Source organism: Schistocerca piceifrons, chromosome 1 (genome assembly GCF_021461385.2).
Source record: "Schistocerca piceifrons isolate TAMUIC-IGC-003096 chromosome 1, iqSchPice1.1, whole genome shotgun sequence".
Taxonomy (NCBI): Eukaryota; Metazoa; Arthropoda; class Insecta; order Orthoptera; family Acrididae; genus Schistocerca; species Schistocerca piceifrons.
The window spans coordinates 284690388-284706478 of record NC_060138.1 but is presented as its reverse complement, the minus strand read 5'-3'; the positions used below and the strand labels follow the sequence as shown (position 1 = coordinate 284706478).

The window sequence follows — 16091 nt, the reverse complement described above, 5'->3', positions numbered from 1 at the left end:
CAATTTCTACACCGACAAGGACTAGCATTTATAGAGGGCACGAAGAAGTAAACTCAATTTTTTTCAATTGTTGGAACTCCAAAAGAATGACATACCTGAGTTTAAAGAGTGATTATAGCATTCTGGGTATAACTGGATGTCTCACAATATTCAAAACGAGATAATTGATCTACTAGGAAAGTCCGTGTTGAGAAAGGTATGGATTCAGTTAAGAAGACTGAATATTTTTCTATTATGGTTGACGAAACAAGTGATCCGTTGATTCACGAACAAGTGTCATTTTGTACTTGTATTGTCAATGATTCCTTAACCATCAACAGAGACTTTATTGGTTTATATGTGACCCCCATCACTGAATCACAAACTCTGTTTAGTACTTTAAAAGACTTTTTTGCTTATCTTGATTTGTCAATGGATAACTTAAGAGGGCAGTGTTATGATGGTGCCTTGAATATGAGAGGTAAGTTCAAAGGACTAAAACAGATAGTTTTGGATATACAACCAGAAGCACATTATGTGCACTGCACTGTTCACAGTTTAGACTTGGCAGTTGTAGACAGTCTCCGCCATCTTATGTCTATGAGGGATATTATGGCTTTAGCCAAGGACTTAATAAACACCATTAAGGGAATCCAACAAAAGGATGGGACTTTTCAGAAGCATACGCTGTGAGAGTGCCAATGGCAAAGCTTGTCTGTGATCCCTCTGCCCGACTCAATGGACTGTGCGAGCTCCTAGTATCTTGAGAATATTGAAAAACTTTGAAGAACTTCTAGAGTTTTTTGAAACATTTTCTGTGGAGGACAAAACAGAGGCAGGTTACAAATGTGCAAGCTACAATGTTACAGTTCAAGAGTTATTTCTTTTTATATCTCTATTGCCATGCAGTGAACCCAGTAGAGGATGTCAGTGAAAAAATTGAATGCTCTCATCTAAGTGTTGCTGATCTGTAAAAAATATATGAGGGCTTGATTTGTATATTGAATGGAAGGCGTGATGGTTTTGATCACTTTTGGGAATTCTGTTTAAAAGAAAAAACCTTCACAAGTTGATGATCCTTCGCTTCCTTGGAATCGAAGTATACCAAAGAAGTATGAAACCAACAAACCCAGCTCACCGCACACTTTCGAAACCCCAAAGGAATACTACAAAGCTGTTTACATTGAAGTTTGTGAAATAGTGCAATCTTTCATTACTGAGCAGTTTGCTTCGACTGGACTCACACTGACCATTGCAGCTGAACAAGAATGCTTGCTTTTAGTAAAGAGAGGTGAAACAAATTTGGAAAAATCAACTGAGTTTTTCAAAAATGACTTAGACATTGAGAGACTGCGCTTATACTTGAGTATGTTAGCCAATATCACTAATAAAAAACAACTGGTCTTTAAAAAACATGTGTGATGTAAGAAAGTACATTACAAAAGAGCCTGCATTTGGATAAATGTTATGTGAAGTAGTGAAGCTTATGCTTCTATTAGTAGTTTCAATCACAACAGCAATAGCAGAATGGTTACTTAGAGCCCTTAGACGTCTGAAGTCATATCTCCGATCAGCAATGAGACAGAAGTGATTGAACAACTTGGCTGTTCTTCATGTCCACGAGATGTTTTGGATGAACTGGATATCCGACCGGTCATCAACGACTTCATATTCAGTAATCCAGTCAGACGGCCAACATTTGCACCTTTCTAAAGACACTGTAGCCCCAATAATGGTATTTAGAGCAACATTAAAAATCTTTATAAAATAGAGAATCAATTACATGCATAATGTTAAATTTTCAGTTTCGAAATATTGGTACGAGTTTAATACTGTGTTGCTATATTACTTTAGTACTTTATTAGTTATTTTCAAGTACTTAAATATTTTTAGTGTGTAAGACCCAATTAAAACCCACTATTTATATATTTTTTGAATGAAAGTATTAGGCATACTTTATTAACTTTATTGGCTGTATTAAAGCATTAACTTTGAGATATTGTTTTTATTTAATGAACCCTGAGCCTTATTCAAAGTAAGCTAAAATTAGCTATTTCACTTATTAATTAAAGTGCTATTACTGTGTGACAGCAATGTTTTGTGTTTTATTCTTTTAATGATAGTTTACAATTTATTTAAATATAATTTCAGTCATTTCAGAGCTATATATTCACTGCTCTGTAATAGTCTATAAGCATGATTATTACTGTAAATTAAATAAGCTTTTTACGAAAATACCGTGCATGTTTATGTTTTGTTTCTTTTTTCAAAGCCAAAAGATGTGTCAGGCTTATCGAGTTTCCCAGAGTGTTGAGTTATCGAGAGTCCAGTTTTTGGGGTTCTAATGTTGATCATATGACTCTCAAATGCTTGAAAAAACTTTAAAACTCACTATTTTTCATCTGAAATGTAGAAAATTTCCGGGGCAAGACCCCCAGTATGGATCCCCCAATATTTTTTATAAGTCGGCGCCCCATGTGGTCATATAACATAAATAAAAATATTAAATTGTCTTACCGGAGCCAGAAATTTTAGGGGATACCATACCGTAAACTTACGTACTTTTTTGTCTAGTAACTGTGATAGTAATGGCATATATGCACTGAAATAAATACTGAATCTTGATTAAACAGTTGCTAATAGTGTAGCATTCTTCATCTCCTTGTGGGGACAGACTTTAGGGGGAAAACAAAGTGGGAGAAACTTATTAATTTTCTGAGTACTGTTTCAGAATTGTGGACCATTGTTAAAATAAGATATTTTACTGACTTTGTTGGTGAAGTTTTAGCAGTTCAGATATTCTGCTGTTGACAGAAAGCAAGATTTTTCACTTCGCAGTTGAGCTTATGGTGTGTTCTCATCCAAGGGAAATAATGATTTTTCAATTCCAGAAACATTAACCCTAGCATTACCAACGTATTTTTTGTTACATGTAATACCAACGGGGGGGGGGGGGGGGGGGCCTCAAAGGCCCATAAAGAATACCACAATTTATTTTATCATAAATCAAGTTTATTTACTTCTGATACCTCTAATAACAATTCAAAATGCTTAGACATTGTTTTTGTATACTGGATAATAAAAGATGTTATTATAATAGGCAATACTGACCTTACGACTTATCTTAGAAGAAAGATTAAGGAAAGGCAAACCTACGTTTCTAGCATTTGTAGACTTAGAGAAAGCTTTTGACAACGTTAACTGGAATACTCTCTTTCAAATTCTGAAGGTGGCAGGGGTAAAATACAGGGAGCGAAAGGCTATTTATAATTTGTACAGAAACCAGATGGCAGTAATAAGAGTAGAGGGGCATGAAAGGGAAGCAGTGGTTGGGAAAGGAGTGAGACAGGGTTGTAGCCTCTCCCCGATGTTATTCAATCTGTATATTGAGCAAGCAGTAAAGGAAACAAAAGATAAATTCGGAGTAGGTATTAAAATCCATGGAGAAGAAATAAAAACTTTGAGGTTCGCCGATGACATTGTAATTCTGTCAGAGACAGCAAAGGACTTGGAAGAGCAGTTGAACGGAATGGACAGTGTCTTGAAAGGGGGATATAAGATGAACATCAACAAAAGCAAAACGAGTATAATGGAATGTAGTCAAATTAAATCAGGTGATGCTGAGGGGATTAGATTAGGAAATGAGACACTTAAAGTAGTAAATGAGTTTTGCTATTTGGGGAGCAAAATAACTGATGATGGTCGAAGTAGAGAGGATATAAAATGTAGACTGGCAATGGCAAGGAAAGCGTTTCTGAAGAAGAGAAATTTGTTAACATTGAGTATAGATTTAAGTGTCAGAAAGTCGTTTCTGAAAGTATTTGTATGGAGTGTAGCCATGTATGGAAGTGAAACATGGACGATAACCAGTTTGGACAAGAAGAGAATAGAAGCTTTCGAAATGTGGTGCTACAGAAGAATGCTGAAGATAAGGTGGGTAGATCACGTAACTAATGAGGAGGTATTGAATAGGATTGGGGAGAAGAGAAGTTTGTGGCACAACTTGACTAGAAGAAGGGATCGGTTGGTAGGACATGTTTTGAGGCATCAAGGGATCACAAATTTAGCATTGGAGGGCAGCGTGGAGGGTAAAAATCGTAGAGGGAGACCAAGAGATCAATACACTAAGCAGATTCAGAAGGATGTAGGTTGCAGTAGGCACTGGGAGATGAAGAAGCTTGCACAGGATAGAGTAGCATGGAGAGCTGCATCAAACCAGTCTCAGGACTGAAGACCACAACAACAACAACATTATAATAGGAATAAAATGAACAAATCACGAGATTCAGTTTATATATTTTTTGGAATAATGTTTCAAAATAGTGTTTTCTTATAAAAACGACTTTTTTAATTCGATACACTACATGAAGCAAACAAAATTTACTGTCTCATTCTGCAACGCATTTTTCACACAACACTGTCTTCCTGCAGTGTTTCCCACAGACGTGTTTGTGGCACTGAGAGCAGGTAACAGTTGACTTTCCCAGCTTGTTGTACTTGATCTTTTTAGATGCAGCTTCTTGGCAGCATAGGTGGCACTGTCCACGTGTTCCTGGTTCTGCTGTTGAGGATGATGGTTCTACAGAGCAGCTGAGCTTCCATTGTGTGATGCTTTCCATTGCCATTATTACTGGCTTCTGAAGTCCATACAAATTTTGTGCCCGTTTATCTACTTGAGATTTTATTAGTTCGAGACCTAAGTTAGTGATAAAAACTCTTCTGCGGTTTAGCAAATTCTTTTTCCAATTCGGAAAGTTGAGGAGGAAGAGTGAATATGCATTTATTGCTGCTATGTCAATGAGTGTGTAGAAGAGGGACAAAGGCCATCTTCTTGTTCCTCTCTTTGTGCTGTAGTGTCTTGCCATCTGGTCTACGGTGTCCACGCCTCCCTTTGTAGAATTATAAAAAAGATTTATGTTAGTCTTTTTTGAGTCTTCATTCAACACCCCTTCTGAGTGATAAGTTGAAAGCATCAACAGCAGTCGTTTTGGCTTCTCGCGGACTAGCGTTGATGCAAGAGTAACTGGTGGCCTCTGTGTCTGAGGGTCAGTATAAGCAAAGATGGAAGAGTGTAAACTGTGGCCAGTTGTAGTCTTCAGCTCTTCAGGTATGTGTCGTCTGTTAGACTGTAGGGTGCCAACAAGTGTGAGGTGAAAATCATTCCATAGAGTCTCAGCAAGCTCCACTGAAGTATAGTACCGATCTGTGGTAACATTACGGCCTGATTTTTCAATAGGTTTTATTAGTCTCTTTACAATTTCCATCGGTCCATTTGAATGCTGTGTATTTCCTGACTTGCCTGTATAGATGTCCATGCTGATCACATATCTAGTCTCAGAATCAGACAGCATTCGAATTAGAATGCCGTATTTTCCAGGTTTTTCTTTTAGAAACACCTTGAATGGACAGCGACCACGGGACAAAGACAACATCTCATCCACTGTTGTATGTAGACCAGGAATGAAATACAATGGAAGTGAAGAATTGAATCTTTCAAAAATTTCCCTCATTGGAGCAAACTTGTCAGTCTGGCGACGAATTTCTCTTGTGTTCTTATCATCAAACCTCAATATTTTAGTCAATTCGAAAAATCGGGTCCAACTCATTGATCCATAGTACACTTGTCGGCCCTGAAGCAAAGACCATAAATCTTGGACAGGTATCTTATTGTCATGATTTGAACCCATGGTTAGCAAGAGTCCTATATAACAAAATAACTCATCTTCATCTGTGTGCTGAATACCTAGTCGAGAAGCCTCTTCATTTGAGTGTAGTTTTATTAGATTCATAATTTGAGGTGTAAAAAAGAGCTCTATAGCCTCTTTCGGAGACACAATTCTTCCTTGTTGTCCTAGCCCCATTCTTTCTCGCACTATATTTTGTACAGAACGCCGATATTGTCGAGATGGCTTCGTAATATACTCTCGTCCACTTTTTGCAATGAATTTATCACATTCCGTATCATTATCATCTGGTGGATTGGCTTCAACCTCATCTTCATTCTCAGACGATGAATCAGTTCTAATTTCTTCCACATCATCATCCACTTCACATTCCTCTAAATCTGATTCGTTCAAAACTTCTTCTAGCACTCTTTCAATGGAACTATCACGTAAACGATGTCTACTCATGTTGCTGGTTCAACAGCAGCAGAAACACTGAAAATAACAATGGTCCGCTTCATAATAATATGTCTGAAGGCAACAATGCCAAAATTCGTTTCATGGTAAGAATTTGAAACGAGAGACTCAACCTCGTAAATCTTTCCTTGCTATTACCAACGGGTGGGCTTCTAAGGCCCACAGAGAATTAAATCAAGTAAATGAATTTTAATTACATTTTTATTCCAAAATTCTGTAATGACTCAATAGTACATTCAATAACGAACAATTACCTTTGCTTTCAAGTTCATATATCAAAGGGTGTGGATACAACATAGAAAAACTGAGTCAGTGGGCCTACGAGGCCCCCCCGTTGGTAATGCTAGGGTTAAATATTCACATCAGTTGTGTGTTTCTTTGCTACTGTGCAACATAATTTTATGAAAGAATTGTAACTCTGTTATCCCTGATGTTATTGAACTGCTTTTTTAATTTTAACAAGTTGTCAGTTTGTGTCACGAAGTTGCACATTGCTGCTGGCTGCAATAAATTGATTCGTCCATTGCATAGAACACATTACGTGAATTTAAAAAATGCACTGCTAAGTAACCTAGATTCAATTTGTAATTACAGTTGTTTGCATGATGGCTGCCTTGCTCCTGTTGTTACTGAACTAGAACAAACTTTATGAGATTTGCACATTCATTTGAAACATCTCAGAAACTATATTCTATTGACTTCTCGTATGTATCTGTTTCATGTTGTATACTTGCAAATTTATAGTTCAAAAAAATCAATACACTACTTTCTTGCAAATCTGAGTAATAATATTTCTTCAGTTTGTTAGTCCAAGTATAAATATCATAATAAGTATCTGTTCTTCTTCTTTCCACAGTATAAATACTCATTTCCTTGTAATGCATTATTATAATAAAAATGAATAGAATACATTCTGAAACAGCTCTTATTGAATTTTTAATTCACTTTTGCCCTAATTGGTACCAATATTTTTTTTCGGACAACATTTTTCATAAGCATGAGTTTCATAGTGCTCTCCACAGAGCTCAACACTCTTTTCTTATGAAATCTTCTGTTTTTAGGTGCTGCATCCAATACAACACCCTGTTGTAGTTATACCAGGGACAACATTTTCAGATCTGTGTGCACTTGTAACATTCATGTATAGTGGAGAAGTTAACATATATCAGGAACAGCTTCAGGGTCTCTTAAGCATGGCAGATGCCATGCAGATCAGAGGACTAGCTGAAGTCAGTGGGGTAAGTTATATGTATGTGCTCTTTAGTAAAGAAATTCCAACAAGCTCATGCTTGTGTGCAAGTCCTCCTCCCCCTCCCCCCCCCCCTCTCCCCCTCTCCTTCATCCCTTCACCTTAGCCACCCACCCACCCAACTACACACACACACACACAAGGGTACCAGCCTGGTATTCATGTTGTTGAATGTGTGAAAACACAGTCAGGCTGACTGGCTCACCAGCCCTCATCATTAATCCATCAGGTGGATCCAGCCTGAGCCGACACGTCTCCGTATCTCCCAGAAGCAGTGTGCTAAGGGGTATGGTTATCCGGGTGGATTTCTTCTGTATTGGGATTGAAATGCTGTATGCATCATTATTTTATTCTTTGAAGAAAGTGACATACATTTTGTCTACAATGAGGAAGAAACTGTGGAGACACTCATGAAGAGCAAAAATAACAATTATTTCTTTTATTTCAATAATAATGAAAACATTTCTATGGAATCTCGAAGTAACAGTCTTCAACCATGGATAACTTATCTGTCTATTGTATTATCACAGATGTAATTACTTCCGCCTGATCTCACTTGCCTGAAAGGGAGGGCACGACATTTAGGAAGTGACCACAATTTAACAATATGTTTGGTAAAAAAAAAAAGACCTTCCATTTGTGCATATATGTGATGAATCAACTTCAGGCCATCCTGTCATTTTTATGATATTTCTGATAAAAGAGATGATGAAATTTGTGGCACATTATATCAGTCAATTTTATTTTGACATCAATGCAGACAATTCAAAATCGGTACATTCTCAATTGTCCAAGTGGGTATATACAGATTTCAGAAAATTTAGTACTGGGTCAGGAGATGTACTTTTTAGCGCTCAAATTTTCAGCAAAATTCTGCCATTAGATGCTAATATTATGGTTTTGTGCCATGTTTCACTTCAGGGACTACTCTGTCTTAACTGCAGGAGGCAGTTTATGCAAAATTACAAACACTGTTTTTTTAGTTAGCATTCTGCACTGTTGGACAGGCTTTGTCTCATTTATGTGAATTTGTATAAGTACAAAAACAAAAATTTGTACTCTTAGAATTTTGGGGAAAAGGCCAAAATAATTGCAAAAATCATAAAGCCTATTTAGAACAGGAACATTTTATCTTCAGAACATCGGAAAAACTGAAATGAGGATTCCAGAAGTACAATACTCACCATTAAGTGCTGTGAGGAATGAAAAATGTGGTTGGTGACTACCTGTAGTGCTACAGAAATGCTTGAGATGGAAAACACTGAGGATAAGACCAATAAGAACATTTGAAAAAAATCTGCAATGTGTTATTATCTTTATTACCAATTCTGTGTCATTCACAAGCCGTAACTGGACAGACAGTGTCAAGTTTTCAACAATATTACCACAATAATATGAATCAGATATTGCAATTTGGATGATGATACTAAAATGGATACTTTAAAACAAAAATAATAAGACAGTCAACACTAGAACATATTACTACAACTATTACTAAGCCAACATCATTCACTGCCCATGGCTGAACAGATTACCTCACTTCTTAGCAAATATATATTAAAACTACAAATAAACCAAGATAACAGGCAGGAAGCATTACACAGTACTGATGCTATAAACAATAGTTGTGAACAACAATTTGCAGTTCTTAAATGTTTCCAGTTTGTGGCTTCAGATGTGATGGTATCATGTCAAACAGTCTACAGAAAAATTCATTTACAGAATATAGTGGCTGTTGCTTGAGCATGTTCAGTAGCAGTGTTTGAACATCCATTGGTAGGTAGTTGAACATTTTCAGGACTGCTGTGGGGAAACAGTTCATTTTATTATTTAGATGACAGCTTAGAATTTTGATGTCAGCCTTATTTCATGTTTCATATTTGTGAAAATTAAGGAGACCTTTAGAGAAAAGAGAACCACCTGTATGAATACCAAGAGCTCAGATGGAGAACCAGCCCTAAGCAAAGAAGGGAAAGCAGAAAGGTGGAAGGAGTATATAGAGCCTCTATACAGGGAAGATGTACTTGAGGACAGTATTGTGGAAATTGGAGAGGATGTAGATGAAGATGAGCTGGGAGATATGATACTGCATGTAGAATTTGGCAGAGCACTGAAAGACCTAAGTCAAAACAAGGCCCTGGGAGTAGGAAGCATGCCAATAGAACTGCTGACAACCTTGGGAGAGCCAATCACGGTAAAACTCTTCCATCTGGTGTGCAAGATGTATGAGATAGGCGAAATACCCCCAGACTTTGAGAAGAATATAATAATTCCAATCCCAAAGAAAGCAGGTGCTGACAGATGTGAAAATTACTGAACTATCAGTTTATTAAGTCATAGTTGCAAAATAGTAACACAAATTCTTTACAGAAGAATGGAAAAACTGGTAGAAGCTGACCTCGGGGCAGATCAGTTTTGATTATGGAGAAATGTAGGAACACGCGAGGCAATATTGACACCTTGACTTCTCATAGTGATAGGTGATAGTGGAAGGCAAACCTACATTTATAGCATTTGTAGACAAAGATAGCTTTCAGCAATGTTGACTGGAATACTATCTTTTAAAAAAGGTGGCAGGGGTAAAATCCAGAAAGCAAAAGGCTATTTACAATTTGTACAGAAACCAGATGGCAGTTGTAAGAGTCAAGGTGCGTGAAAGGGAAGCGGTGGTTGAGAGGTAGTGAGACAGGGCTGTAGCCTATCTCATATATTATTCAAATGTGTGTGAAATCTTATGGGACTTAACTGCTAAGGTCATCAGTCGCTAAGCTTACACACTACTTAACCTAAATTATCCTAAGGACAAACACACACACCCATGCCCGAGGGAGGACTCGAACCTCCGTCGGGACCAGCCGCACAGTCCATGACTGCAGCGCCTTAGACCGCTCGGCTAATCCCGCGCATCTCCATATGTTATTCAATCTGTACATTGAGCAAGCAGTAAAGGAAAGAAATGAAAAAAACTTAATAGAAATTAAAGACCAGGGAGAAGAAATAAAAGCTTTGATGTAATTCTGTCGGAGGCAGCAAAGGACTTGGAAGAGCAGTTGAACAGAATGGACAGTGTTTGAAAGGAAGATATAAGATGGACAACAGCAAAAGCAAAACAAAGGTAATGGAATGTAGTTGAATTAAATCAAATGATGCTGAGGGAATTAGATTAGTAAATGAGACATGTAAAGTAGTAGGTGAGTTTTGTTATTTGGGCAGCAAAATAACTGACAGTTGAGAGTATGTAAAACATAGACTGGCAATGGCAAGAAATGTGTTTCTGAAGAAAGACATTTGTTAACATTGACTATAGATTTAAGTGTCAGAAAGTCTTTTCTGAAAGTATCTGTTTAGGGTATAGCCATTCATGCAAGTGAAACACGGACAAAAACAGTTTAGACAAGAAGAGAATAGAAACTTTTCAAATGTGGTGCTACAGAAGGATGCTGAAGATTAGATGGGTAATCACATAACCAATGAGGAAATACTGAATAGAACTGGGGAGAAAAGAAATATGTGGCACAATCTGACTAGAAGAAGGGATCAGTTGGTAGTACACATTCTGAGACATCAAGGGATCACCAATGTAGTACTGGCAGGAAATGTAAGGAGCAAAAATTGTAGAGGGAGACCAAGAGATGAAGACACTAGGCAGATTCAGAAGGATCTAGGCTGCAGCAGTTACTCAGAGATGAAGAGACCTGCGCAGGACAGAGTAATATGGAGAGCTGCATCAAATCAGTCTTTGGACTGAAGACCACAACAACATCAGCTGTGAATCTCTTGTCTCATGCAGAAGGATTCTTGACTTTCTTTTACTGAGACAAGAGAATTGAAAACATACTGGCCAAATATTGCCATTATTCCCAGCTGCTCGAAAATGGGTCTATAGTGGTCAAATTTCTTGCTGGAAGATATTATTTGTACAGACTTCTTTTGTAGGCACTATATGTTTTTACTTGCAGTAGAGTGTCCATACAGCAGCAGTGCAGAGTATATTGTGATTAAGTACTGATCTGTCATCACAGATTTGAGCTTCCCAAGGAGATAAATTATACTCAAGAGCTTAGAACACATATATGCAATGTGATTAATCCACATTAGCTTATTGTCAGTATTGGTTTGCAGTAGTTTGATCCTGTCAGCATTGCTATGTGTCCACAGTCAGCAAGGCTGCATAATATTTTCTGGGTTTTATCTTGATTTACTTTCATTTTGTTTGCTTTGAACCACTTTTTGGCAACTTCAAACAAAATATCAGCATCCTGTAGTGCCTCAGTTGAATTTCTACCCTCAGTCATTGATTTTGTATCAGCTGCAAAGAATAGGGTTGATCATCACAATTTAAGTCACTGATAAATATTAAAAAGAGCAGAGGGCCAGGTATGGAGCCTAGAAGTACACAGTCTTCATGTGCCGTTTCGTGAGACATCACTCCCCAGATACAAACATTCTGACACCTGTCTCTAGGTAAGATGGCAGATCTCAAAAATGACACCTTTTGTACTATAAGATTTTAATTCTTTCAACAGTGTTTCATGAGAGATGCAATTGAATGCCTTGCTTAGATCCCAAAGGATTAAAGCCAAGCAGTTCTTTTCTTCAAATTCTTCCATTATTTTCATTATAAGATCAGGCATTGCAGTGACTGTAGATTTCCCTTTTCTAAATCCATGTTTGTTCAAAAATGGCTCTGAGCATTATGGGACTTAACTTCTGAGGTCATCAGTCCCCTAGAACTTAGAACTACTTAAACCTAACTAACCTAAGGACATCACACACATCCATGCCCGAGGCAGGATTCGAACCTGCCACCGTAGCGGTCGTGCGCTTCCAGACTGTAGTGCCTAGAACCACTCGGCCACCCTGGCAGGCTCCATGTTTGTTATCCAGGAAGAGGTTGTTGAGATGACTTGAGAGAGGGCGCTGTTGTTCACTCTCACAGTGGTGCAATTAATGTGTACCACAGACGTTCTTTTTTTTCTCACCTACAGAAGCTCTGCATTTCATTTTCTTTACCAATGTTTGTGTTTAGATTGTGTAAATACACCTAGTTCTGGTGGAAGATAAACCAGCTCCAGTCAGAGAAGTATTTGAACCTATGAAACATAAGTTTAGTGGTTGTTTCTTTCCAAGTGAGCCTGCAACCATTGATGAGCAGTGCTGTCTTTCAGAGGAATTACTCCTTTAAATAGTGTGTACCTAGTAGACCTTCAATAATGATTTAAAAATGATTGTTCATGTAGGTGATAAGACTAACTATACAATTAATTTGGCATTGTATATCGAACAACAGCCTGAAGGAAAATTTTTGTCAGTAATACTGCTAGCAATATTGTGTTGAGATAAGTACACCATTTCTGGAACAAGCAGGAGTGAAATAGATGTCAATTGCTTCAGGAGCATACATGCCTAATGCAGGATTAAATACTCATCTTTCACATAGGATAATAACTAGGGGAAAACAACAGTAGCAGAGATTCCTCTGTCCCTGGCAGAATAACTCTTAGAAATTTATTCAACAGACAGGAAAAGATCTGGTGGAAGAAGGTGCTTTGATGGTGTGAATCCTTTTTGACTTAATAGGAAGCATTTCTCAAATATTATTCTGTGTTAAGATTGAGAAAGATGTGCTAATGTGTAAGTGTGTCAACATGTTGCCATGGCTTGTTCAATCACCAGATCTGTTTCCAACCAAGCACATGTGGTACATCATCATACGACAACTACAGTGTCACCCACAACCAGCATTAACCATCCTTGTATTGATCAACCAAGCACAACAGGCATGGAATTGCATCCCACAAAGTGACATCCAGCACCTTTACAACACAATGCAATGTCTTATCTCACTCTTGCATTAAACTACGGAAAATCTAGGATGGAATGTAACAATACCAGAGAAGGAAAGTTGCTACCTACCATATAGTGGAGATGCTGAGCCGCGATAGGCACCCACATGGCATCATCCTATGCTAACCTATTCATGGGCCATCTAGAGGAATCTTTCCTAAAAACCCAGAATCCTAAACCCCTCACCTGGTTCAGATTCATTGATGACACCTTTGTTATCTGGATTGAAGGTGAGGACACCTTATTCACATTCCTCCAGAACCTCAACAACTTCTCCCCTATTTGCTGCACCTGGTCCTACTCAACCCAACAAGCAACCTTCCTACATGTTGACCTCCACCTCAGAAATGGCTACATCACTACCTCCGTGCATATCAAACCTACTAACCACCAGCAATACCTCCACTTCGACAGCTGCCATCCACTCCATACTAAGAAGTCCCTTCCATACAGTCTAGCCACCCATGGTCGTCGCATCTGCAGTGACGAGCAGTCCTTCTCTAAATATACCGAGGGTCTCACTGAAGCCTTCACAGACCGTAATTATCTTCCCATCCTTGTACAAAAACAAATCTCCTGTGCCTTATCTTTACAGTCTCCCACCACCTCCCAAAGTCCCACAGTCCGGCCACAGAGGTGCATTCCCCTCGTTACATAGTACCATCCGGGACTGGAGCAACTGAATTATATTCTCTGTCAGGGTTTCGATTACCTCTTGTCATGCCCTGAAATGAGAAATGTCCTACCCACTATCCTTCCCACCCCTCCTACCATGGTATTCCGCCGTCCACCAAACCTACACAATATACTCGTCCATCCTTACACAACCCCTTCTCCCAATCCCTTACCTCATGGCTCATACCCCTGTAATAGACCTAGATGCAAGACCTGTCCCATACATCCTCCTACCACCACCTACTCCAATCCGGTCACTAACATCACCTATCCCATCAAAGGCAGCGCTACCTATGAAATCAGTCATGTGATTTACAAGCTAAGCTGCAACCACTGTGGTGCATTCCATGTAGGCATGATAACCAACAAATTGTCGTCCACATGAATGGCCTCCGACAAACTGTGGTCAAAAAACAAGTGGACCACCCTGTTGCTAAACACGCTGCCAAACATGATACCCCTCATCTCAATGACTGCGTCACAGCCTGTGCCATATGGATCCTTCCCACCAACACCAGCGTTTCTGAATTGCGCAGGTGGGAACTTTCCCTGCAATACATCCTACGTTCCCGTAACCCTCCTGGGCTCAACCTTCGTTAGTCACTGTCCTCACCCATCCAGCCCCCTCTCTTTTCCCATTCCAGCACTACACAGCCGTCGTTTCACCACCACACCCAGTCTTTTAATTTATTTTTCTTTTTATTTTTACTTCTCTCCTTTCCGCTACTCACCCCCTCCACCCTCCACACCTTCTCTCCTGGCCTCCATCTAAACTGTAATACTTCACTGTCTGCCACTCCCACCATACTATCCCTCCCCCTCCCTGCCCCAGCCACCTCCTTACCCCCACCCAGTCACCACTCCCATCATGCACTGGTGCTGCTGCTCACAGTGTAGTTTCAGCTCTCTGAGACTGCAGACATGTGTGTAAGTTGTGTTTGCATGAGTGTGTGTGTGCGTGTGTGTATGTGTGTCTACTGCTGACAAAGGCCTTAATGGTCGAAAGCCAAGAGTGTGTGAATCTTTTTATTGTGCCTATCGCGACTCAGCATCTCCACTATATGGTGAGTAGCAACTTTCCTTCTCTGGTATTCTTGCATTAAACTGTGATCTTACACTGTTAAATGCTTAAATATGTTCCCAGAAGGGAATTTTCATTCTGCGTCAGAATGTGTGCTGACATGAAACTTCCTGCCATATTAAAACTGTGTGCCAGATTGAGATTTGAACTCAGGACCTTTGCCTTTTGTAGGCAAGTGCTGTACCTATGAGCCACCCAAGCACGACTGGCTACCCGTAACCACAGCTTTACTTCCGCCATTACCTCGCCTCCTAACTTCCAAACTTCACAGAAGTTTTCTCACCAAACGTGCAAACCAAGTGCTCCTGGAAGAAAGGATATTGCAGAGACATGGCCTAACCACAGCATGGGGGATATTTCGAATATGAAATTTCCTCTCCGCTACGGAGTGTGTGCTGATGTGTAACTTCCTGGCAGATTAAAACTGTGTGCTGGGATGACACTTGAACTCGGGATCTTTACCTATGGTAGGCAAGTGCTCTACTGACTGAGCTACCCAAGCAGTCTCACAACCTGTCCTCACAGCTTTACTTGTGCCAGTACCTCGTCTCCTACCTTCCAAACTCTGCAGAAGTTCTCCTGTAAAGCTTGCAAAACGACACTCTTGGAAGAAAGGATATTGCATGCATTTGGTTTAATCACAGCCTGGGGTTGTTCCCAAAATGAAATTTTCACTCTACTGCAGAGTGTGCGCTTATGTGAAACTTCCAGACAGAATAAAACTTTGTACCAGACTGAGACTTGAAATTGGAACCTTTGCCTTTTGCAGGCAAGTGCTCTACCGACAGAGCTATCTGAGCACGACTCATTCTGGACACTTCCCCCAGGCTGTGACTAAGCCATGTCTCCACAATATCATTACTTCCAGGAGTGCTACTCTTGCAATTTGCAGGAGAGCTTCTGTGAATTTTGTAAGATAGGAGCTGAGGTACTGGCAGAAGTAAAACTGTGAGTATAGGTTGTGAATCATGCTTGGGTAGCTCAGTCAGTAGAGTACTTGTCCGTGAAAGGCAAAGGTTCCAATTCAAGTCTAATCCTGGTACACAGATATAATCTGTTGGAATGTTTCATTTAAATATGTTACCTAGATAAATCTATTCCCAAAATTTAAATACTCTAC

The 16091-nt window shown here is 39.2% G+C and overlaps 1 protein-coding gene across 1 annotated transcript in view; it reads left to right on the top strand.

Annotated features, from left to right (window-relative positions):
- The window catches only part of LOC124733083 (protein abrupt), a 139186-nt gene that overhangs the window by 81541 nt on the left and 41554 nt on the right, over window positions 1-16091 (top strand). Inside the window, exon 3 of the mRNA XM_047248523.1 lies at window positions 7181-7357. Coding sequence (XP_047104479.1) covers window positions 7181-7357 — 177 coding nt within the window. The remainder of the gene's footprint in view (window positions 1-7180; window positions 7358-16091) is intronic.